This window comes from Trichechus manatus, unplaced genomic scaffold (assembly GCF_000243295.1).
Source record: "Trichechus manatus latirostris isolate Lorelei unplaced genomic scaffold, TriManLat1.0 scaffold00027, whole genome shotgun sequence".
Lineage (NCBI taxonomy): Eukaryota > Metazoa > Chordata > Mammalia > Sirenia > Trichechidae > Trichechus > Trichechus manatus.
This window is the reverse complement of record NW_004443963.1, coordinates 20,093,720-20,117,946: the sequence shown is the minus strand read 5'-3', so window position 1 is coordinate 20,117,946 and position 24,227 is coordinate 20,093,720. Positions and strand designations below refer to the sequence as shown.

At 53.5% G+C, this 24,227-nt stretch overlaps 1 protein-coding gene across 1 annotated transcript in view; it reads right to left on the bottom strand.

Moving 5' to 3' along the window:
• Nucleotides 1-24,227, bottom strand: part of ACO2 (aconitase 2) — a 65,265-nt gene that overhangs the window by 831 nt on the left and 40,207 nt on the right. Inside the window, exons 3-17 of the mRNA XM_004373903.2 lie at nt 19,569-19,827; nt 16,212-16,304; nt 11,119-11,277; nt 10,743-10,893; nt 9,382-9,486; nt 8,028-8,119; nt 6,643-6,748; nt 5,346-5,503; nt 5,071-5,144; nt 4,427-4,538; nt 3,425-3,547; nt 3,034-3,189; nt 1,901-2,092; nt 760-892; nt 179-300 (exon numbers count right to left, since the gene is read on the bottom strand). Coding sequence (XP_004373960.1) covers nt 179-300; nt 760-892; nt 1,901-2,092; nt 3,034-3,189; nt 3,425-3,547; nt 4,427-4,538; nt 5,071-5,144; nt 5,346-5,503; nt 6,643-6,748; nt 8,028-8,119; nt 9,382-9,486; nt 10,743-10,893; nt 11,119-11,277; nt 16,212-16,304; nt 19,569-19,827 — 2,035 coding nt within the window. The remainder of the gene's footprint in view (nt 1-178; nt 301-759; nt 893-1,900; nt 2,093-3,033; nt 3,190-3,424; nt 3,548-4,426; nt 4,539-5,070; nt 5,145-5,345; nt 5,504-6,642; nt 6,749-8,027; nt 8,120-9,381; nt 9,487-10,742; nt 10,894-11,118; nt 11,278-16,211; nt 16,305-19,568; nt 19,828-24,227) is intronic.

The window sequence follows — 24,227 nt, the reverse complement described above, 5'->3', positions numbered from 1 at the left end:
GCTCATCCTTCCCTTCTCTGGGGGGTTGCCTGGAGACTTCCTGGCAAAGGGAAGTCACAAAGTAGGGGTCAGGCTGAAGGAAGGGAGGAAGGTGGCTGCTCCCTACCTACCCCCTCAGGAGGGCCTGGGGGCCGGGGGATAGCCTGACCTGCCCACCCTCCAGCCCTCCTTCCCCGACCTTGCCAGGGGCAAAGTCCTTCAGGCCCTGGATTGTCAGCTTGTCCACAGGGTGGATCTTGTTGTAGTCAGCTGGGTCAGCAAAGGTGAGGGGCAGCAGGCCCTGCTTCTTCAGGTTGGTTTCTGGAAAGCAGAGGACACACTCGGTCAGGGCCAGGGCCCTTACCCCAAGCCAGAGAGCTTCCTGCTCTGAATCAGTGGGGCTCTGGGAGAAGCCAGGCGGGGAGGTACGAGGCCCAGGTGGGCCCTCTCCCCATAACGGCGATGTGAACAAATGTGTGCTGGTGACTCTCAGGGAGGCCTTCCTTGTAATAAGGCCCAGTTACAGTCAGACCAGGTGCCTGGGGTTCAACTGCTTGGGTCTGCAGGTCTAGAGGACAGACCAGTGCTTGTCCAAGGTGGGGAGTGGTGAGCATATGGGACTTACTCAGGCAAACCTGAGCAGGGTGTGGGGGACGCACAAGCAGTGGACAAAGCCTGGGAGCCAAGCACACAGCTCCAGGCCCACCGGGGCCACTCAGGCCAGGAGATCCTGGGCTGTGAATAGGGAGGAGAGCAATGGGCAGGCCCGGCTCAGCTCACCATGGATCCTGGCGAAGCTCTTGGTGATGATGGCCCGGCCCCCGAGGTGACGAGGCTCCAGTGCCGCGTGCTCCCGGCTGGAGCCCTCACCGTAGTTCTCATCTCCAATCACCACCCACTTGATGCCATGTTTCTGCCGGGCAAGCAGGTGTGAAGTTACTGGGGAGAGGGGGCACCCTGAGGCTTCCCTCACCTGCTCTCCAAGGGCAGGTGAAATGGGTGTCCCAATCAGGCACAGCCCTGCCACAGTGGGCATGAGGAGATGGAACCCACCCATGGAGCTCAGCATAGAGGTAGTCGGGGGTGTGCGGCGGGTGGGGTGTCACCCCAGGGAAGCGCTGGGATGCGCTGAGGGGCAGAGGGGCCGAAAATGCATTTCACACGGAGGTAAGCGTTTGAGCCAAAGCATGGATGGGGAGAGGCCCTCCAGCTTGGGCAGTTCCAGGAAAGGGACTTCCCGACAGCCGTGGGACTGCCCCCAGCACTGGAGCTTCTTAACTGAAGAGCTCCAGGTGGGCTCCTGGGTGGAGAGTGCCCTGCCCTGGTGCACCCCTCTGCCCCAAACAGCTGCCACGAGGTGTCAGAGGACCCTGCTGGGCCAGGTCTTGGGTTCAGCCCAGGTTCTGTTTCTCAAGACAGAAAGTCCAACAGCCTGGGATGCTGGCGGCCTCAGTGTCCCCTGCAGAGGCAGAGCAGACTCCCTCTGGGCCCTGGGCCCTACTGGCCCGTGGACTGTCTGCATGTTTGTTGCAAGGCCTTGTGTGGCCCCTTTCCCTCTCTGAGCCTCAGCTTGCGTCTGACTTCTCCCTCTTCGCAGGGTCTCCTCCAACCCTCTTCTCAGGTGTGGGGCTCCTCTCACGAAACCTCCTGGCAGGGCCTCCCTTGTTCATGGTCCAGCAAGAGAGCAGGGACCAGGCTGCACCCTACCTGAGCTGGGCCTTTGTTCCTTCACCTGCCAACAAGGCCTAGAGGCCAGCTCTGAGGCAGTGCACAGGGGAGGAGCAGACAGCATTACCCTTCTGATGACCATCCCCCGCCAGGGCTGGCTGGCCTCCCCCGGCTCAGCTCGCCCTCCCTGTGCCTGCCCTCCAGGCCCTTTGGAGAGTGGCCGCCCAGCACTGCCCTCACCACCTATGCCCACCTTGTAGTAGCGGGCAGTGTCAGGGACAGGGCCGAACTCCTGGGTGATGGCGTTGCGCACAGAGTTGGCCTTGCCATTTTCGACGTTGATGGCACCAATGAGCAGGTTGTTGGAGATGTTGTCCAAGTGCCCACGGAACTTGAGCCAGGGGCCAGCAGCTGAGATGTGGTCAGTGGTGCACTTCCCTTTGACCTTGTGGGGGGTGAGCAGAGAAGACAGAGGTCAAGGCTTGGCCTTGAGTGGCAGATGAAAGGAGAAGCCCTCTAGAGGCGGGCAGCAGGCCCCAGAGCCTAAGACCCAGCAGGGTGACGAGAAGCAGCCCTGCCTTGCTGCTCAGGCAGGCCATCACCCATCCCCTCAAGGCCTAAGCTGCTCCATGAGATCTGCAGGATGGGGTGCTCCCTCATGGGAAGGGGTGCTCCCTCATGGACAGGGAGCTCAGCGGGGGCACAGGCTGGTTGGGGAGACAGCCAGTGCTCACTTGCTCACCCTGTAGGGCTTGGCCCCCAGCTCAGAGATGTCCAGGCTAGAAGGCCAGCCACAGACCCCATGGCAGACACACAGGAGCCAGGGACATGTCTGCATCACCAGTAGGCACCGTAGTCTCTGCCGTGTGGGCACAGTACTGGCTCACAGGCGTGCCTGGAGACCCCTTTGTAAACAGCATGCATTGATGTCTGAAGTGGCTCTGAAGCCACTGGCCACACCATAATGGTTGGTGTCTGCTTGGCTCCCAAACAGGCCACACCCACTAATGCCTAACTGTAACAATAGGACAATCAATGGCTCCTGGAGCCCGCTGTGCAGGGGTCACACCTGCCCTTCTTGTCCTGCCTGTGGTGTGCTGACCTGCCCACCCCACTGAGGTGGCTCTCACCAGCTGCTGCCGGAAGGCCGAGAGCCCTAGACTCTGGCTGGCCAGAGACAGCTCTGCCCAGCCTGGGGCTATGGAGAAGGACCTGGAACACTGGGCTGCAATGCCTTCTCTCCTCTGCAGCCAAACCTCCACTCCTGCCCTCCATCTTTTCCCCTCCTCCTTCTAGAAGGGAACAGCAGTTCACAGCCCTGCTGATGCTCAGGGAGCTGGGAGCCCTGGCAGGTGGGGGCTGTCCTCCTGCCCCTGCACAGCTGACCTTGATAAGGATCTGCAGGTCCTCCAGGTCTTTACCATCCCACTTGTCAAAAGGCTCCAGGAGCTGCAGGCGCTGGCTGGTGGGGCTCACGTCCACCCGCTGTCCACTGCTGTCCTTGGGGGGGTGCTGGTAGGTGTCCTGCCCAGGGTCAAACTCCTGCAGCAGGGGACAAGGACTATTGGGCACTGGATCCTTAGCCCCCTTTCTCGGGCAAGCTCCCCTGTGCCCCAAAGCCTTTCCTTCCCAAGTCGACAGAGCTGCCTCATTCTCACTTAGCGACGCCACCCCTCCTGCACAAGGGGTGAGCAAGATGGTGGGAAGAAGTGCTTTGGCGCAAGGAGCACCAAGCACTCGCAGCGGCCACCAGCAGAGGGCGGCAGCGCCTGCTCACCGCGCGGGGAAGCTCATCTGCTTCCGGGGCCTCCAGCTTGAACTTCGTGCCATCCTTGCCTGTCAGGAAGTCAGTTTCTGGGTTGAATTTGAGAGTGCCGGCAATGGCCAGGGCTGTGACAATCTGAAACGGAGTGGCCGGTTTGCTGGTCAGCCCCAAACACCGCTCCTGTGCCCCACCCAGCAGAAGCCTAGACAAACACTGAGAATGGGGCTCAGGACACTCTCAAGTCTCTCAGAGCCGTCTTCTCAGAGGCTGGAGCTGCAGGAACATCCGTGGGTCTACAGGCCTTTGGGCCTGTGCAGGACTCAGGAAGCCCACAGCAATTCTGGCCTCTGGCCCTTCCCGCTGGGGGCCTTGGGCCACAGGCTCTCCTGAGGAGCAGGGACCAGAGCACGGCAGAGACAAGTGGGACCCCTGGACTGGGAGAGGCCCAGCATCCTGAGCACACGGGCACACAAATGGTACAGGAGCAGAAATGCCCCCAGGTGGGCAGCACACTGAGCACACAGGAACAGCCATTCAGCAAACACTCGTTGAAAAGACCAAGCCAAGAAAGAGCAGCTACATGCTGACAGTGGCTACGGTGGGACCCCGACTCATGCTTGTTCGACAGTCACCACAACGACAACAAGAACTTTCAATGGGCTCTAGACTCTCACCACCTGGGATAAATCCCAGCCCTCCTCTAGATAGCTGATGAGCTTTGGCCAAGTCACTTCACTTCCCTGTGCCCACTGACCCCGTCAGGTTCATGAGAAGGGTGCGATCCCAGAGCCCATGCTCTGAACCACTAACTACTGAAGAAACGTCTCACAATGGCAGAGACCAGGCAGGAAGCGCCCAGGGAGCGCGATGCTCAGATAACCCCTTGCCTTGTGACGCCCACGCTCCTCAGCTGCCCATGGGGTTAGAAGCACTTGCCCCAAGCCCCATCTCCTTCTGCCTCCCCTGACCCAGAGGGGCAGCCCCTGGCTAGTGCCTGGCTGTGCAGAGTGTCACCTCTGGGGACGTGACGAAGGCATGGGTCTCGGGGTTGGCATCATTGCGGCCTGTGAAGTTCCTGTTGTAGGAGGTGACGATGGTGTTCTTCTCCCCCTTCTTGATGTCTTTTCTGCCAGGTCAGAGAGGACAGGGTTAGTGATGTCTGGCCTTACCACTGTCCCCTCCTGAGGCCAGATAGGCTGGGTTCCTGCAGCACATGCCTAGCTCATGACAGGAGGAGAAATGGAAGGACCCTGAAGAAATAGCCTCCTCCCTGGGACTCAAATACAGAGCAGGGGGGACCCTCAGGCAGGCTTGAGACCAGGCAGCGGCAAGCCCCAACCCAGGCCAAGGCTCCTGAACAGGTGCTCCCTCCACCCCGCAAGCCGCCTCCTTTCAGAGGGCCCATCAAGCCCCTGGCTGTCCACTTGGATGTGGCTCTCTGGCTTTCCTCCTGCCAGTCCAGGCCATGTGGCCACTCAGGGCCTCTCCAGGGCTCTTCCCCTTTCCTTCCAGCCCGACTTTCAAGTTATGCCTGGGAAAATCTTCAAATGTGCGCTAGCCCCTGAAACTAGAGGCCTTGGGCTTGAGTCTCTTCTCTCCACCCCAGTAACGTCGCCCCCAACATCTGCGGCTCCACACCAAGTGGGATTATCCCTCACCGGTCCCACTGGCCAATGCAGGGGCCACAGGCGTTGGCCAGAACGATGCCGCCCACGTCCCGCAGGATCTGTGCCTGCAGGGAGAGGAGAGGACACAATGGTCTGCAAGTGGCTAATGGGAAAGGGTGACTCAGCAGCGAGCTGCACTGGAACCCAGGGCAGCTGCTGGTACTATTCCAGCCCTGGGGCTGATAAGGCTGTGGCTCGTCCCACCCTGAAGTCACGGTACTCAGTGGGATGCAGGGGAGCCGGGGGCAGGACACACGGGCACTCACGTAGCCGTCCCGCTCGATGGTGGCGCGGATCTGCTCAGAGCCTGGTGTGATGGTGAACTGGGACTTGCACTTGAGCCCATGGGCCAGCGCTTGTTTGGCCACCGCTGCAGAGCGCCCCATGTCCTCATAACTGGAGTTGGTGCAGCTGCCAATCAGACCTGGTGCATTGTGGGTGACAGGGTTAGAGGTCAGGAGGAGACGGCGACCAGAGGTCTCCACCTGACCTCACACTATCTAGACCTGGTCAAGAGAGTCCACCAACTGTGTTGGGCCAAAGATGGTTTTTAACAGAGAAAAGCTGGCAGCAACCTAAACACCCAACGATAAAGGATAGCCATTTGACGGAAGATAACAAAGCCGTTAAGCATGAGTCTGAACAGCATATGTTAATATATGGCGTGTGTCTGAACGCCTAATGTGCGCGTGTGTACACACCAGAGCGCTTACACGGAAACACTGCTGGCAGGGGCTTCTAGCAGATGCTAGTTGTCTTCTTCTATACTTCTGAGTATTCTTTGATTTTTTTATTGTTTTATAATCGGGGAAAATGGTGCCTTTTAAAAAGTTTATCAAAGTTATTCAAAAAGTCAATGAAAACTAGATGACATTACACTATCTACCAATACCAAGACAGTCTAATATCATTCTGTGTCTTTTTCTCAAATTATTAAAACATCAGTTTTTTTTTTAAATTTACTTCAACTAATAAGGGTGAACACTTATTTTATAGTACTTTATTCCAGACACTATAGAAAGCTCTTCTTACATATTAACTCATCCCTCCCAACAACTTTAAAGGGCTTTAAGTATGACTATTATTCCCATTTTACAGATGGAGAACTGAGGCACAGGGAGGTGAAGTAACTTGCTCAAGGCTGCCCAGATCTACTGTACCACCTCCCTAAAGCAGATGCTGATTCTGTTAACATGCCAGCATGTTATGTAAAGCACGGAAGTACAGTGGCCTATACAACGCATAGCTGGCATGACTACATGTTTGTAAAACAAAGAAATGTACACGTGGAAACGTATGCAAGAAAAGCTGTCTCTCAAAAGTACTCTTACACTCATTTCTGGTTGGCGGTTGAGATCAGGGGTGTTTTAAAATTCTTCTTGCTTGTTAATATTCTCTACAATGAACATATATTTCTTTAATACTAAGGAAAAGTCACTAATACAAAAGCCATAAAGAAAACGCTCTTTCAGCAGGGGCCTGCTTTTGATGGCTCCCGCGGTCGGTACAGGTGATCCTCCACACCTGAGTGACCCATGCCCGACTGGGCTGGGAGGTGCTCACCCACACGGATGTCCAGGGGCCACCCTTCCTTCTCAGCCACATTACCGACTTCTGCCACAGGGTGGGCCAGGTCGGGGGTGAAGGGCCCGTTGATATGCGGCTTCAGCTGAGGAAACAAAGACGCATGGCACGTCAAGAGCGCAGTGGGCACCAATCCTGCCGTGTGGATGGCTCCACCCTCCGGGGACTGCCTGGCTCCCACTCGCCAAGTCCCTGCAGAGGCCCCAGGCGGCCAACTCCTCTCCGAGGGCTCAGCCCTCATGACAGAAGCCCCTGAGCCCTCAGCAGGCACTGTACAAGACGCCAGCATCAGGAACCCCCAGCCTGCAAACTCGTCTCGTCCACCCTCTGCAAAGGAAAGAGCTGAAGCTCAGAAGTGATGTGTCTGGTGAAGGACACACAGCTTGGAGAGGGCAGAGGCGTGGACGGAATCAAGGCTGCCTGCTTCCTGAGTCTGTTATCTCCCATACCACGCTGCTTTTGGAATCTGTTAACAAAAACTCACTGTTTTCACATGTAAAATGTAAAAATGTGCTCCTAAAAACAAATCCATGGCCATCAGGTTGATTTGGACACATAGTGAACCTAGAAGACAGAATAGAACTGCCGCATAGGTTTTCCAAGGCTGTAATCTTTACAGAAGCAGACTGCTACATCTTTCTCCTGTGGAGTGGCTAGTGGGTTGGAACCACCAACTTTTCAGTTAGTAGCTGCGTGCTTAACCACTGTGCCGCCAGGGCTCCTTCGTGTGTTCATACTTAATAAATGTGAAGCTCTGAGCGAAGTGCCTGGCACACAGTAAGCACTCAAGAAGAGTTAGCAATTATTATTTCATCAATTAACTTAATAATCCCCACAAGCGCCTTAGGTTTCACAAATGAAGCGAGGCCTGCAGAGGTGAAGTGGAAGGGCTGGGATATGAACCCATGCAGACTGGCTGCAGGGCCCAAGGCCTTGACCATTCTGCTGCCTTTTCCTACAGCCTGCCTTCTGGCATTGCGATGCCAACTCTGGCCTGCAGGCCTCAGGGGCCCAAACCCTGCTCAGCCCTCTGTACGGGTGGGCTGATGAGCTCTGACACCAAGGAAAACCCTCCAGAGCAAAGTCAGGGCTTTGCTAAGCAGCAAACTGACTGTTCTGAACGAGCCACCTCCACTCTCTTCATGGCCATGTCTCCACAGCCCCAGCCCATCTCCATTCCAGCCTGCTTCAGGCAGCAATTTACAGGGGTACTGGGCACCAAAGGCCCGAGAGCCTGCTGGCTGAGCAGCCAGGGACCCACCCTGATCCTTCCAAGTGCTAAGAACCAGTGGGCACGAGAAGCCCCTAGATGGGGCCTGAACTCCCACCCTCAGAAATTCCTTGGATTTCATTCCCTTCCTCACCTCACTCAGGTTAATTTCAATCAGTTGGTCATAATGGCAGCCAGGGTCAGGTACCAAGTGATCCTTGAATTCCTCAGCTATATTGGCAATGTCTGAAAACAAGGGAGGGGGCTGAAGCATGTGGAACAGAAAGCGGTCTTGAGAGTCCATCCATCACCTGGCACGGTGCCCTGGGCACTGACCAGGCAAACGAAGGAACAAAATAGCACAGAGCACTCCTGGCCCCAAGGAGCTCACAATCTAGTGAGGAGCTATCAGTGAGACACAGGAATACAGGGACTCAGAGGAGAAGCACCTGATGAGGTCAGAGTTGGGGAAGGCTTCCTGGAGTTAAGTAGAGCGAATTTTGAAGAAGTTACTCGATAAAGAAAGGGAGGGGAAGGGCCTTCCAGACAGGAATCCATGTGCTCAAAGGTCGGAAGCAAACAGACAAGCGCTCCCCTGGGCCCCAGCCTCTGGGTCCACCTCATGGCCTTGTTCACCTCCCTCCACAGGTGCCGACAACCTCTCCGGCAGGCCCTGCTTTCTCCTCAGAGCCTCAAAGAAACCCAGCTACATCTCCTAGGGGAGGGAGACGGGGGAGGAAGCCAAGCTAGAACCTCCTGGGGAGAGCAAGGGTATGGGGGGAAGTCGAGTTAGAACAGCCTGGGGAGGGCAACAGGGGAGGAAGCCAAGGTAGAACAGCCTGGGGAGGACGACGGGGGAAGAAGCCAAGGTAGAACAGCCTGGGGAAGGTGATGGGGGAGGAAGCCAAGCTAGAACAGCCTGGGAAGGGTAATGGGGGAGGAAGCTGAGCTAGAACCTCCTGGGGAGGGAGGTGGGAGAGGAGGGCTGAGCTAGAACAGTTTGGGGAGGGCAGTGGGGGAAGAAGCCAAGCTAGAACCTCCTGGGGAGGGAGGTGGCAGAGGAGGCCAAACTAGAACAGGCTGGGGAGGGTGGTGGGGGAGGCCGGGAAAATGGTTCTTATTCCAGTGTTTTCCTCCTCCCCGTTATGGCAAGAATTATAAATAGAAGCAGATCCGGGTCATTTCTGAAGCTTCCTGTACGGGGCACCAGGAGCCAGGCCAAAAAGACCTGGTATTCAGCCATCCTCCTAGGTCAAACTCAAATTCCAATCCTGAGGCACAGACATCTCAAACTCAGATGCCAGGCCCCTTTAAGAAGCTGATGAAAGCCACAGATGCCCTACTCAGAAACAAACACGCAGAACTTCCAGACACCTTCAGTGGCTTCTCAGAGCCTCTGAAGCCAGTCTACAGACACTAGGTTGGGCAACAGTACTCACTCAGGGGTAACCTGGGGAGGAGCACACAATCCAACTGTTCTGACCCCACACCCTGCTCAGCAGGCTCACCTGCCCGGCCAGTCTTGCTCAGGTATTTCTTCATCCTGTGGTTGTAGGGGAACACTGAGGTGGTGGCCCCAATTTCTGCACCCATGTTGCAGATTGTCGCCATGCCTGCATGAAAACAGAGACCATGGGGCTGGCTGAGCAGCTGGGCACAGTCCCCCAGGCCTCAGGACAGGGGGCACGCATCCCTGTGGCCCAGGGCTAAGATCATGGCCAGGGAAGGGAGGCCTCGGAACCAGAACTCAGTGTTCCAGCTCTCAGTGGCCACTGGGCAGGACGGACAGAACACTCGGCAGACCAGACAGAGAAGGCCATCAGGTCCCACAGGCCGACCTGGCCAGACACTGCCCAGTTCTTACTGTGTCCACTGTGCAGGTGGGGATGGGTTCATACAGGTTCAAGGTCATGCCATAAAGCAAATGCAGGCGCTGACATTCATGTCTAGTCTGCCTGGCTCACGTCCAGGCCTCCCTCTTCCAGCCACACCAAGCTGCTGTGTGGAAACTGTTCTGGGTCTCAGGTTATCAGCAGGAAGACTGGAATAACGCCCACTGTCTGCGTCACAGAGCATCACCTGGGACAGATGAGGCTGACAGACACCCTGACTGCCCTCGGGACACTGCTACATGGGGCTGCTGGGACATGGGTGTGGGCTTGCTATCAACTTCCTCACTGCACTGTCCAATGGTGGAGGGCTACCTGTGAGAGTGAGCCCCATCAACGCTGGGGGAACAAGAGCCAGTGGAACAGCACTTCTGTGGGGCTCGGGAAGTCTGGACTGGACCACTTTGAGGCTTGTTCCATGTCCCTGGATGTCTGACGGCCCAGACAGCAATGCCAGGCCACCAGGAACGATGGGGAGAAAGGTGCTGGCTCCTTCCTGTCTTGGAGGCTAACTGGTCTCCTATAATCTCTACCCCAAGGGAATGAGCGAGGTTCAAACCCCAGCCAGGGAAAGCTGTGGGGCTGACTCCCCACTCCCACCACCACCTCCCACCTCTGGCCTCTCTGGGAGTTTCCTTTCAGATCACCCAAGGCAGCTCAGGGCCATGGCCAGGGCCCAGCTCCAGAAGACCTGGCTGAGCCCCTAACTCTCTGTGGCCACAGGAAGGTTACTTCCTCTCCCTGAGAGGGTTCTCATCACATCTGTTGAAGGCAGGGCCTGGACCAGACAATCTCCAGGTCTGTCTCCAATCTCCCCTCTACCTCTGAGTCTGTGACTGGATTTCCTAGGCAGCCAGTGAGTCTAGCCCAAGCCCCCAAACTGTCTCAGGGGAAAGCCATTCACTGCTTCCACTGCTCAACCAGAGGCCCCAGAGGTCCGGTGCAGCCTGAGGGCCACATCCTGTGGGCGCCCTCCTCACCAGTGCAGGAGATGGAGTCTACGCCAGACCCATGGTACTCCACAATGGCACCCGTGCCACCTTTCACTGTCAGGATGCCTGCCACCTTCAGGATGACATCTTTGGGAGAGGTCCAGCCAGACAGCGAGCCTGTCAGCTTCACACCAATCACCTGAGCAGGAAGGCGAGACAGCAATTACAGGCTGTGGGCTGGGCCACATCCAACTAGGAAGCTGAGGCGTCTACTTGCTGCAATTCTCATTTCTGCTGACTTACCCCGCCTCCCTCCCAAAAGGTTCTGAGTTTGCCCTAGCCCCCATCCCTCTGAGTCTCAGATTCTACATTCATCCCCCACGTGCCCCAACAGCCACCCCGGAACGTGTCCTTCCATCCTCACCTTGGGACACTTCAGCTCCCAGGGGATCCCAGCCATGACGTCCACTGCATCAGCACCCCCGACCCCAATGCAGATGCCCCCCAGGCCTCCCCCATTGGGGGTGTGGGAGTCGGTGCCGATCAAAAGAACCCCAGGGTATGCATAGTTTTCCAGAATGATCTGAAAAAGAATCCAACTTCTTAAAAGCTGGGAAGCCCTCAACAGAAGAATGGAGGTAGGGCCCAAAAGGGGTCTGGAAAGCTGCCCCCACGACACAGGGCCACCCAGCCATTCCCAGCCACTCCCCCAGTGTGGGCTCAGTGGGGGCAGCCCCATTTAGTACAGGTCAGCTCCAATGTGGTCGGCCAGGAAGAATCAGAGATTCGGGGGACAGCAGCCCGCGCTCATGAACCGCTCTGATACTTCCCGACTGTAGGACTTGGGCCTGTAAATGCCTCCTGGGGCCTCCGTTTCCTTACCTGTAGCACAGGAATAAGAACACTTGCACCACCTTGACCCCAGGATTCTGGTGAGAACCAGATGAACTGGGATAGAAGAATGTACCCTAAGACTGGCCCAGGGACAAACGGGACCCTGTCAGCTGCTCCTGACAACACTGTGCCTCATGTGGTGGCCTGTGCAGGGTTACAGTATGCCTATCTGACTTCTCACAGGGGAGACAATTATTTTAGAAACTGGCTCCAGCCCCCACAAGGTGCCTAAGAAAGTGCGTAGCAGCCAGTGGGAACACAGTGGTCATGTGGTTTTCCACTGCTGGGCTGAAGCGTAGAGGGTGTCTCCTCCTACCTCCGCATCCTGGAGGCAGTTCTGAGAAGTGACTTGCTCAAGGGTGTCCAGGTCAGACAAGTAGCAGAGCCCACATCCCTTAAGTCCTCAGAGCCCATGGTCTTCCCAGCCCACAGGGTGCCTCTGACCACTCTAAGACTGAGAGGAGCCGGGAAGGAGGGTCCAGCTGCCCCTGCTGTCAGGCACTGCACTCTGCTGGCCTGCGAAGCCAATGCTGCCTGGGGATGCACCCCCCCAAGCAGGCCCTGCACAGAGTCAAGAGAAAGCAAACACTCAGACCAGTTCTGGGAAAAGCCAGGTAGGGCTCCACCTTACCAGCATGGGCACCTTTCCGCCCACATGGCTGGCACTGGCAAGAAAGACCAGCTCTGAGACAGGAGGCAGAAAGTCAGGGGTATGAACGTGTCCTGTTTCACTTCCTCATCGTCCTTCCAGTTTCACAGAAAGGCAGACTATGGCGTTCCCCTCACTGAGGCATGCCTTCTAGCTGGGAAGGCGTTGGCAGTGACCATTTCCCCCAACACCTTTGATAACAAAGGCAGCGGAGGTACAGGGTCAGCTACCCAAGTGTGGCCCTGCCCAGCACCCAGTCCCCTCTGAGGTGCTGGGTACTTCGAGGGCCGCAGTACACTCTGGGAGAAGCTCCAGGCTGGGAGGCCCGTGTCCCAGGCTCAAGCTCTGGCTCCACCTCCTACCACAAGTTGGGGCAATTCATGTTGCCTCTCCAAACCTCAGTGTCCTCATTTATAAAAGACAGCTAATGATCGTGCCCACCTCATGATTATTGTGATGACTCAATGAGATCATGTGTATTAAGTACATAACAGTGCCTGGTACAGAGCAGAAATTCTATATTTTTATTAATTTGTATCTTTATTTATTATTAGTCAGCAAGAACCGTAATCTGAGATTCTACTGCCCATCTGTCAGATGGGAGACGTGAGAGCAAGATGTGAACGGCTCTATGAACTGCCAGGAGCCTCTGAGTGGTGGGCGGGCGGGCTCCTGGAATGTCACAGAAACTCCAGCGCCTCTGCGTCTAGCCAAGGTCTCACTCCGGGGAGGATGCAGAAAGGTAGAAGACCTAGTCCTTCCCCAGGAGTGTACAGCTGCTGAGAAGACCAGGCTAACAAACAGGAGGCCCTAACAAACAATCGTTGAGCACTGCTTAACCGGCCCTCCCTTACCTCAGCCACATGGAAAGATTGAAGACTGGTTAATCTCTAAAGCTCCTCAAGGTAGTGAAGGTCTGATCCATGAAGACCAGACACACTGAATTCAGCGTGGTACTCGTGCAGACCACAACTGTGCTCAGTGCCCAGCGCGGGGAGGTGAGCGTGGGCCTTAGGACCACAGATAGCGCCACAAGGAAGCAGGCTGTGACAAGGGCCTCACCAGTCGGCTGGATGTGGCTGGGCGGATGAGGGGGAGGGGGAGAGTACTTTAGGGCAGGACTAGCATCCAGAACATAAAACTGGAAATTCAGCCATCCTCCACCTACACATACACTGAGGACCTACTCTGTACTGAGCCGACCTTGGGCCCAGAGCCAGCGAGGGAGAAACAAGCCATAGGCCCTGTTCCCACAGCACACACGGTCCGTGGGGAAAGCACCTGGCACCCAGTGGGATCATGATGTGAAGGGTCCCACAGAGGAACGCACAGGGGAGGGAGCCCCCAGTGCAGGGCACGGGGGAGGCAGGTGGCCTCACAGAGGTGACCCGGAAGCTTACATGAGGAGGGGGATCTGTCAGGTCAGCCGAGGACTGGGCACTCGAGATGGAGGGAAAGGTATGGACACAGAAGGGAGAGTTCCCCAACCCGGGAGGTCAGAGAAAGGTGAAGCTGCATAGCACTCACAGAGCCCTGGGGATTTTGTTTAAATGAACAAGCAGACCAGGCTGTTGGCTTAGCTGGTCGCTGGGCAGGTGAAGCTGCCATCACTCACAGCCCCAAATGGGCCCGGGAACCGCTGGGAAGGCCCGGTCATTTGTACTGAAGTGGAATGGGGGACACTCAGATTGGTCCCAGTAGACTCTCTAGCCCCTGCTGCCGGCCACCCCAAGCAGCCCCTCCTGGAAAGGATGCAGGTCTGAAAGGGCAGAGCAGTGATCCCTCAGCTCTGGTTTCGGACCGGGAGCCCAGGCGGGTCGGATCACAGCCTGACTCAGCTCACCCTGAAGGAGGCCAGGAAGTGAGGCCTGGGATGGAAGGGGGGGAGAAGGGGCACTTTGGAAAGGAGCAGAGGCAGGTTTTCAGAGCCAGACACACACAGACCACTGCACTCCCACAAATCAGGTCAGTGGTCCCAAAAGTCCTGCTGATGAAAGCTAAGCACCTCCCTCCCCAGAAACCCAAGCACACACACTCACAGGAGAAAGTCTGCCCCTAGGGAGACTCTGGAAGAAAAGCCCCAGCTGACATGGCCACATCCCCTAGGGCACCCCCATCCTCAAGGACGCCATGAGGGGGCCCAAAGGAATGAGGAGTACCACGTACACCAGCGTGGGAGGCACTCACAGTGGGCTGGGCAGTAAGTACAGTGGGTAGGAGCACTGGCTGCGGGGCCAGCCTGCTTAGGTGCACATTCAGGCTTGGGTGTCCCTAAGCAAGGAGATGGACTTCTTTGTGCCCCAGTTTGCTCATCTGTCAGGTGTGAATACTAAAAGCCCGGATCTCACAGTGTTGTGGTGAGCACTGAATGAGTTAGTATTTTTAACGTGCTCAGTACAGCGCCTGACACATAGCATGTGCTTATCAAATGTTAGCTGTCGTTATTACTGAAATGAAAAGGGCAAGCTGAAGACAAAGAAGCCAGTCTGAAAAGGCTACATACTGTATGATTCCAACGATGTGACATTCTGGAAAAGGTACAACTCTAGAGACAGTAAACAGATCAGTGGTTGCTGGGATTTGGAGGTGGGGGCAGGGGGATGACTAGGTGGAGCACAGGGCATTTTTAGGGCAGTGAAACTATTCTGTATGATGTAATGGTGGACACATGACATTACGCATTCGTCAAAATCCACAGGATTGTACAACACACAGTGAACCCTAAAGTAAACTATTAACTTTATTAATAACAATGTATCCTACTGGTTCATCAATTGTGACAAATACGCCATAGGAATGCAAGATGTTAATAGGAGAAACAGTAGGGGGGTGGGGATTGTCTATGGGAACTCTGTGCTGCCTGCATAATTTTTCTGTTAACTGAAGACTGCTTTGAAAAATAAAGTCTATTTTAAAAAATTAAATAAAAAAGGCTACCTGTGGACCAATGCATGCAATAACATTTAGGGAAAAAAGCAAAATAAAAATAATGCTCTAGACAGGGCCCCTGGAGACTATTCAGCCCAGCTCCTTCTACAAATACATAAGGACACCAAGACTCAGAGACCAGGGCAGGGGAGGGCGCTTTCCCCACCAGGTGTCCCAGAGCTAGCTGTCTTGTCCTTCTTCCCTCCTGCCACCTGAGACTGTGGGCCAACACCCAAGCCCTTTTGAGATTATTTTTAGAAGTTCTTCAGGAGAGGGCCTGTCCCCAGTGCCGGCAATTCGGAGTCATAGGGGAGGAGGGGGAAAGGGAGGGATGAGGGCATGAACAAAGGTCATCCCAGATGCATGCTTAGAAGAAGGTATGGAAAGACACGCCAGATTTAAAATGCTGACTACCTGGGTTGAAGCAATCAGAGGGAACTATTTTAATTTTTTACATGGAGAATGAGAATGTATAACATGACATATTAAAAAATTCATTAAAAATAAAGTATTCCACACAATGGAATACTACTAAGCCATAAAGAGAAATGAAGTCCTGATGCATGCCACCACACGGAGGAACCTCAAAAACATGCTGAGCAAATAAATCAGTCACAAAAGGACAAACAGTACATGATCTCACTTACATGAAATACGCAAATATACAGAAACCAGAGGTGACCAGGGGTGGGAGGGAGGGGAGAGGACGGGTTTTTGCTTAGGGGCACTGAGTTTATGTTCATGGGGGTGGAATGATTTGGAAAAGGACAGTGAGATTGTGGCACAACTTGAAGGATGTAATCAATGTCACTGAATTGTAAATGTGGAATGTTGAGATGATGTATGTTTTGCTGTGTTTATTTCCACCATAAATAAAAAAAAAAAAATCAGAGGAGGAGGAGCCTAGGGGCTGGCTGAGATGCCATATGAACCCTCCAGCCTTCCAGAGCCCTGAGCGCCCCTCCTGCAGACATGGAAGGTGCTCTCTGGTTACCTAACTGCCGTCTGGGCCCTGCCCCTTGGAAAGGAGGCCAGCCCTGCTTTACCTGGTGAATGATCCCCGATCCAGGCCTCCAGAAGCCCACGCCATACTTGGCACCTGCAGTTGCCAGGAAATTATATACTTCCTGGTTTATGTCCTGTTGAGACAATTGATAATGACAGCATTAGTAAGCAGTTTGCGTCTGGGATGACCCTTGTTCATGCCCTCCTCCCTCCCTTCCCCCCCACCTCCCCTATGACTCTGAAATGCCGGCACTGGGGACAGGCCCTCTCCTGAAGAACTTCTAAAAATAATCTCAAAGGGGCTTGCGTGTTGGCCCACGGTCTCAGGTGGCAGGAGGGAAGAAGGATAAGACAGCTAGCTCTGGGACACCTGGTGGGGGAAGCACCCTCCCCTGCCCTCGTCTCTGAGTCTTGACGTCCTTATGTATTTGTAGGAGAAGCTGGGCTGAATGATCTCCAGGGGCCCTTCTGGCTGCTGAGTCCTTCAGACAAGGCCAGCAGGGGAGGAGCACACTGCCCTAAGACTGTTTGGCTGGAACACGATGTTGGGGGGACAGAGGGGACACTCTAGTTGCACCATGGCTCACTGGGTTTGCTGCTTCCCATCTGGGCCTCAGGGCCTCGGCTGTAATAACTGCTGATGTTCATTGAATGCCCACTAGGAAACTGGCATCATGCTAAACATCCTCACAACCCACCCCATGAGGGAAGTACTGTCATCAAGCCCATTTACAGATGCAAAACAGAGGCTCAGAGCAATGAATAGCTGGAGATCCCAGAGCTCAACAAAGGAGGCAGGGTCTGACACCAGGTCTGTCCAACCCCAGAGCCTGAGGACTAAGCTCTAATATAAAACAGACCTCCCTCCCTTACGGGGAGGAGAGAGCGAGATGACATCAAAGAAAGCACCTGGTCCAGTGTCTGGCACGTAAGAGGGGCTCAATATTTGGGAACACGCTTGATGAGCCCCAAATGAAAGACTATCCAATGGTCCACTGTTTTCAAACAGCGGTTTCCACAAAACAAAATAAACCGATGGATGCAGTGTGCCTGTTCAACCATCCGCCTGTAATCTGAAGGCAGCTTCTGGGGGTGAGAAGGGCCTCACAGCACCGCTGACGTGAGGTCAAATTCTTCTAGAAGACATGACATATCCCTGGACAAGTGTGACCGGAGTGACAGGAGAATGGGACTGTGTTGGACTGCACGGAGTCACAAAGGAGGCACTAGGAATAAGACTTGCCGGCATCAGGGCCAGGAGAGCTGTGCCCCCCTCAGCAGAGAAGAGACTCACCGTCAGCTCCCCTCGACATAACCCCCTTGAAACCAGTCAGCCCCCCACTCAGACTACTGTGTACTCTCCTGAGGACCCATGTGGGTCCACCAAGTAAAAGAATGCCGAGAAGAATGAGCGGCCCTTGGAGATTACTCAGCCCAGCTCCTTCTACAAATACAAAGGGAAATTGAGACTCAGAGACCAGACAAAGAAGAGGAGTCTCTTTCCAATTAATAACTAATATGCTGCCTTTTTCATTTACAAATCCGTCACTTGTGAAATGTGTACTGAGGGCAAGAGGCGTGTCTCTGTGGGGGTGGGGGAAGAGGAGGGGGTCCCAGAGCGCTGCAGAAGTCTTGGCCTGGGACTCAGCCTGGATCCCTCTCTGGCTCTCTGTGTGGCCCTGGACAAGTCACTCTGCCTCTCCAGGCCCCAGCCAGGGAGGTCCTTTACAGCTGTATGTAAATCCGACCATATGCCTCCTCTACGTAAAGTCCTCAATGACCACAGCCCCTAGCAGAGCTCCCCAGGCCCTGCCTCACCCGCCTCATACCACCTTCTCGCACACATTGAGCTCCAGCCACAGGCACCCTTTCAATGCCACAACTGCATCACGTTTCTTCCTGCCTCGAGGCCTTAGCACAAACTGTTATGCCTAGAATGTTCTTCCCCCAGTTAATACCTACTTATTTGTTCAGGTCTCAGCTAACCTGTCACATCCTCAAAGATGCCTTCTCTTTCTCCCCCAAAACTGAAATCAGGCCTCCCTGTTATGCTCTCAGAGCCCTGCATTTACCCCTCCACAGCATGCAGCCGTACTTGCCATGATTTGTGTGGGTTCAGCACCTGCCCCCATTGGACTCTGATATCCACAGAGGTAGCGACCCTGTCTTTTCTGTTCACACTGAATCCCCAGCACCTGGGATTGGGCCTGGTACACACTGAATGCTCAGTCAGTACTTGTAGAATAAATGAAGAGCATGCATCTCATTCTGCAAAAGGAAGGGACTGAATGCAGATTTTGACCCATAAAGCCAGGGTGGTGGCCCGACTGTGGGCAGCTGTCTCCAGGGCTGAAGGGACCCAGGCTCCTGGCCACGCTCAGGTCCCAGCACTGCAGGGGTCCCTGTAACATTACCATCCCTGCTGTTGCTAACAAAGAAATGCTGCCAGCAGGCGGGGCTCTCCTTTCAGCTGAGTGGGAAAGTACCATTGCACAACCAGGAAAGTGCCCAGCGGGCCAGGCTGAGAAGAATGGCTGGGATGAGAACGCTGCCCGGAGTGTTTCCCATGGGGCTGCGAGGCTTTCTGTGCTGGGCTGACCCTGGGAGCCAGAGCACTCTCAATCACAGGCCCCACTCTGTACCAGGCCAGGCGGAGGCCCTGCCAGCATTCAGCTCCTGCCCATGTCCCCCTGTGAGGGGCACCTACTCCCACTGCAGAGGGCAAGGGGGGCCCAGGGCTGCCAGAGACCTGCTGTTGCCAAGAGCCGACACACACAATGGTAGCACAGAGGCCAAGCTAGGAGAGGGATTTAGTTTCACAAGGAAGGGTAGGGAGAAATCAGGGAAAAACATTCCAGGGTGGCCTACAGTCCCTTCTATCTGGTTGAACAAAACTAAGAGAAGGCACCCAAAGGAGGTCAATGAGCAGGAGGGCACTAGAGTGGGGGTCAGGGCCAGGGTTCAGCCCTAACTATGCCCATGTAGTTGTGTGAAGGATGGTAGGTGCTTCGGCTGCCTCATATTCACAAATGGCAACACTGTGCAGCCTACCTCCCTGACAGGGTCCTCGGGAGGTCAGACGAGAGTGTGAGTGCATGACGCACTGGTCTGGGCAGACCCTCTCAGAGCAACTGGCGATATGTATCATTTTCCTAATGACAGAAATACCTTTAGTTTGGTAAGATTAAGAATAGTTGCATTTTCCTTATGCTTGTTCTGGATTTTCTAAGGTCTTCTCATTGAGCAAATGGTCTTTGTAGAATTAGAAAAGAACAAAAGCCATTCTTTAAAAAAGACTAAACCAAAGCACCCATTAGCACTAGGAGGCGACGCTTTGGGATGCTCTTGAGCTAGGGCCTGGCCTCTCCTCCCAGGCTGCCCCACTCCCTCCAGCTCACCTTGGCACGACGAAGGTCTTTCTCACCCCCGACCTGGGCCTCGATCAGGTGGTCACAGTGGATGGTGGATGGCACAGCCACCTTGGGCAGCCCGCTGCTGATGAACTGCAGCATGGCCATCTGGGCCGTGGCATCCTGCATGGCCACACGGTCCGGCCGCAACCGCAGGTACGTCTTGCCCCGCTCAATCTCCTGGTTGGCTGGGTCATCCAGGTGGCCATACACAATCTTCTCTGAGAGGGTCAGAGGCCGGTTCAGTCTGCAGGGAGAGAGACAGGTTGGTACCAGCCACGCAGCCCCACGGCCCACAGGCACTCCAGGACTCTGCGTCCAAGTGGTGGCTGGTCCTGGTCACTGCAGTATGCCCAGCACACAGCACAGTACCTGGCACTCATTCCAAACCAAAAAAATCCAATGCCATCGAGTCCATTCCAACTCTTAGCAACCCTGTAGGACAGAGTAGAATTGGCCCATAGGGTTTTCAAGGCTGTAAATCTTTACGGAAGCAGATTGCCACATCTTTCTCTGGCAGAGCAGATGGTGAGTTCGAACCACCGACCTTTTGGTTAACAGCCAAGCGCTTAACCACTGTGCCACCAGAGCTCTTTGGCACTTGTTAGGTGCTCAAAATTAAGTGAACAATAAGTGAATGACATTACAGGAGATGGCAGGGCTGTTTTTTCCTGAGGATATTTGCTTTTCCAGTGCACTGCTATTATCTGATGAGGATCTCATTATTTAACACTCACCATATCCTTGTCATTGAATAAAACCACCAAGAGGAACGGAGGCTCAGCACAGTGATGTCTCTAGCTCCAGTCCACAGCTAGAGTCTCACCGTGGAGCCTCTACTTCTCTCTGTCCGTGGCCATCTCCACTGTGCCCTCAGCCCTGCTAAGACGCCGAGGATCCGTACCAACCCCTCCAATCCTTCTCCACAGCCCTCCACCTCAAGTGCTGGATGCCTCATTGTTACACTATTAAGCGGAACCCGGCAAAGCTAAAGCTCTTCGCATTGTCCCCCTTTCTTTCTCACCCCATGAAGACAGGTGTGACTGTCAGCTCTCAAGAGCAGATACCCAGTCACCAACTCCAGCCACTCACTGGTCCTCCACTTCTAGACCCCACTGCCCTGTAGGTTCCACCCCTCCCTTCCTCATCAGGGCCAAAATGGCTGTCCAAACCTGGCCCTTGGGGAGGCACCGCACCTGCCAGGATTCAGCTGCCTCTTCCACACCAGCCTGTCCCACGCTACTCAGGCCCAGCCTCCCGCCCATCTAGACTAAGCTCAGGGCAGGTCACACCCCACCACCCACCTTAAAGCTCCCTGATGACTCCCTGCTGCTGCCACGCAAACTGGCTGCCCACCTGGCAAAGAAGAGCCCCCGCTGCCTGCCACAGTTGCCCTCTGCTGGGCCACATGCTCCACCTCCCACCCTTCTCAAAGCTTCTGCCAAACTGAGGCCTCCTGGGAAGGAGCAGAGTTCCACCCCTACCCAGCAGGCCATTCCCTAGTGCTTGAGACTGAGAAGAAAGAAGTCTCAGGGAGCGCTGGGTTAGACCCGATCCTTTCCAAAAGAGTAAAAAGGCAACCTACAGACTGGGAAAAAAAATTTTGGCTATGACAAATCCAATCAGCATCTAATCTCTAAAATCTACAAGACACTGCAAAACTCAACAACGAAAAGACAAATAATCCAATTAAAAAATGGGCAAAGGACATGAATAGGCACTTCACCAAAGAAGACATTTAGGCAGCTAACAGACACATAAGGAAATGCTCATGATCATTAGCCATTAGAGAAATGCAAATCAAAACTACAATGAGATATCATCTCACCCCAACAAGGCTAGCATTAATCCAAAAAACAAAAAATAATAAATGTTGGAGAGGTTGTGGAGAGACTGGAACACTTACACACTGCTGGTGGGAATGTAAAATGGTACAACCACTTTGGAAATCGATTTGGCGCTTCCTTAAAAAGCTAGAAATAGAAGTACCATACAATCCAGCAATCCCACTCCTTGGAATATATCCTAGAGAAATAAGAGCCGCCACACAAATAGATGTATGCACACCTATGTTCATTGCAGCACTGTTCATAATAGACCCGATCCTTTCACTAAATCCCCTGGGTAGCCAGGGAAGTGACTGCCCTTTTCTCAGGGAGCTGGGCTGACCTAGCTCTAAAATCCATGTTTGAACCGGAACGAGATCATAGCTAACATTTATAAAGTGCTTACTTTTTAAAAAATATCTTTATTGAGGTATAATTAATTGGGACACAATAAACTGCACATATTTAAAATGTACAATTTTTTAACTTTTACCATATGTACACACCTATGAAATCAACTCAATAGTGAAAATATCCATCACCCCCAAAAGTTCCCTGTGCCCCTCTCTCACCCCTCCTTCCTGCCCCCATCACCAAGAGACCACTGACCTGCTGTCACTACAGATTAGTTTTGTAGTGCAGACTTCAGCTTAGCATTGTCCAAAGCACTTTCATACATACAGCTCGTTTGATTCTCAAAACACAGATGAGGAATCTGAGGCACAGAGAGGTAAAGCAACTTGCCCCAGGTCAAAGCTAATGAGTAGAAGAGCTAAAAAGCAAAGAGCCAGGGAGTGTGGCTTTACTGTCTATGCTCTTTATGGCAACCCACTTTCCCTCAATAACATGGGAACTTGGAACAGGGCCCAGCCTGTAGTAAGTGTCCAATCATTATAGTTATTGATAGTACCAATGTGAGCCTGCTGGGAAAGTACAGAAACTTCTTTCCACCAGCCTGGGCTCCAGCCCCTCGGCCCCAAGTTTACCTAATCCTGTGGGAGGGAGCAAGAGTTCCCTAAGGTGTTGGGTCTGCAGGCATCAGCAGATCAACTGGCAATTCTGAAAATCCCTACAGTTCTAAAGTCAGAGAACCCTGAATCAGAATAGCCCTGGCCTTAACATTGTGTTTAGTGCTTCTGTTCTACCTCCTAGTTCACTGTATAGTGTCTGGGGTCTTAAAAGCTTGCAAGCGGACATCAAAAGTACAATTGGTCTCTATTAACCCGGATCAACAAACAAAGAGGGAGAGTCAGGAATAGGAGGAGGAAATGGAGTGTGGTTAACTGCCTCCATGAATAACTGCCTCCTCTACCATGAGACCAGAAGAACTGGACAGTGCACAGCTACCATTACTGAACATTTTATGGTAAGTAAACATTCTTCTGTAGAATCTTTGATCAAAAGGGGAAAAGTACAGAACAGAATTTCAAATTCTCATGGAATCCAGATTTTTCTGGAGCTATGTAGGCTGGATGAACCCCTGAAACTATTGCCCTGAGATAATCTTTAAACCTTAAACCAAAAATATCCCCTGAAGTCTTCTTAAAACTCAACAATAGTTTAGCTTAACTAGTAAAGAATGTCTTCCTTAAGCATTGTTTTCTTTTAAGCTCTATTTATATGGGATCAAACTGACAAGAGCAACTCGAAAGATTCGATAGGAAGCTTAGGGGCAGGGAGTTTGTGCTAATGGAGGAGGAACAACTTGGAAAAGGAGGGTGAGAGTGGTTGCACAACTCGAAGGATGAATCAATGTCACTGAATTGTACATGTCAAAATTGTTGAAATGGTGCATGTTCTGCTGTGTATATTCTCAACAACAAAAATAATTAAAAAAAAAAAAAATAGCCCTGGCTTGATGTGCAGCCTGCTCCCTTGGCGGCAGCACCCCCAAGGCAGGCGTGTGGGCCAGACTCACTACCCAGAGCAGGCCTCTCTTTGTGGGCCCCAGGGAGATGAAAAATAGCACATGGGCTTAAAAACTCAAGACTTTGACAGTGATGCCTGAAGTCATATAAAAACGCCTGACAATGACAAAGCCCAGTGACAGGGTCATCTTCACATTTCCTTGAGGCTAACAGGATGGCAAATGGGTCCTCTATGTTAATCTGTCCCTCCGCCTCACAGGATGACAGAGACCCAGCTCCCAGGAACAGAATCAGGCCCCTTCCATTACTGATGCAGGGTAAAGGAAGCATCTCCCAGGAAGTCCCCTGTCCTTTAGGAATTTCTTAAACCCATTTTAATCCATTAGGATTTTTAAAAAATAGCCTCACTCTCTGTCTTCTCTCTCTACAGAAGGATTTCTCAACCATGGCACTACTGACGTTTTAGGCCAGGCCATTTTTTGTTGCAGGCACCGTCCTATGTGCACTGTAGATGTTTAGCAGCATCCCTGGCCTCAGATTACTAGTAATTTGCACTCTCCTACCCCCAAGTTATGACAACTAAAAATGTCTCCAGACATTGTCATACGTTCCCTGGGGGATAAAACTGAGCACCAACCCTCCCACCCCCCATTGAGAAGCACTGTTCTATGGCATAAAGAAGACAAGCATTCCCTTGACTATGCTGCTGTATGCTGACGAGTTCATTCTGACTTATAGCGACCCCATATGACAGAGTGGAACTGCCCCATAGGGTTCCTAGGCTGCAGTCTTTACAGGAGCAGATCACTAGGTCTTTTCTCTCATGGAGTGGCTTCTAACCACCGACTTTTCCGGTTAGCAGCCAAGCGCTTACCCACTGTGCCCACCAGGGCTCCTTTCCCTTGACTACACTAACCTGGAAAGGCTGAAAGTTATCTGAACTTTCTGCTTAG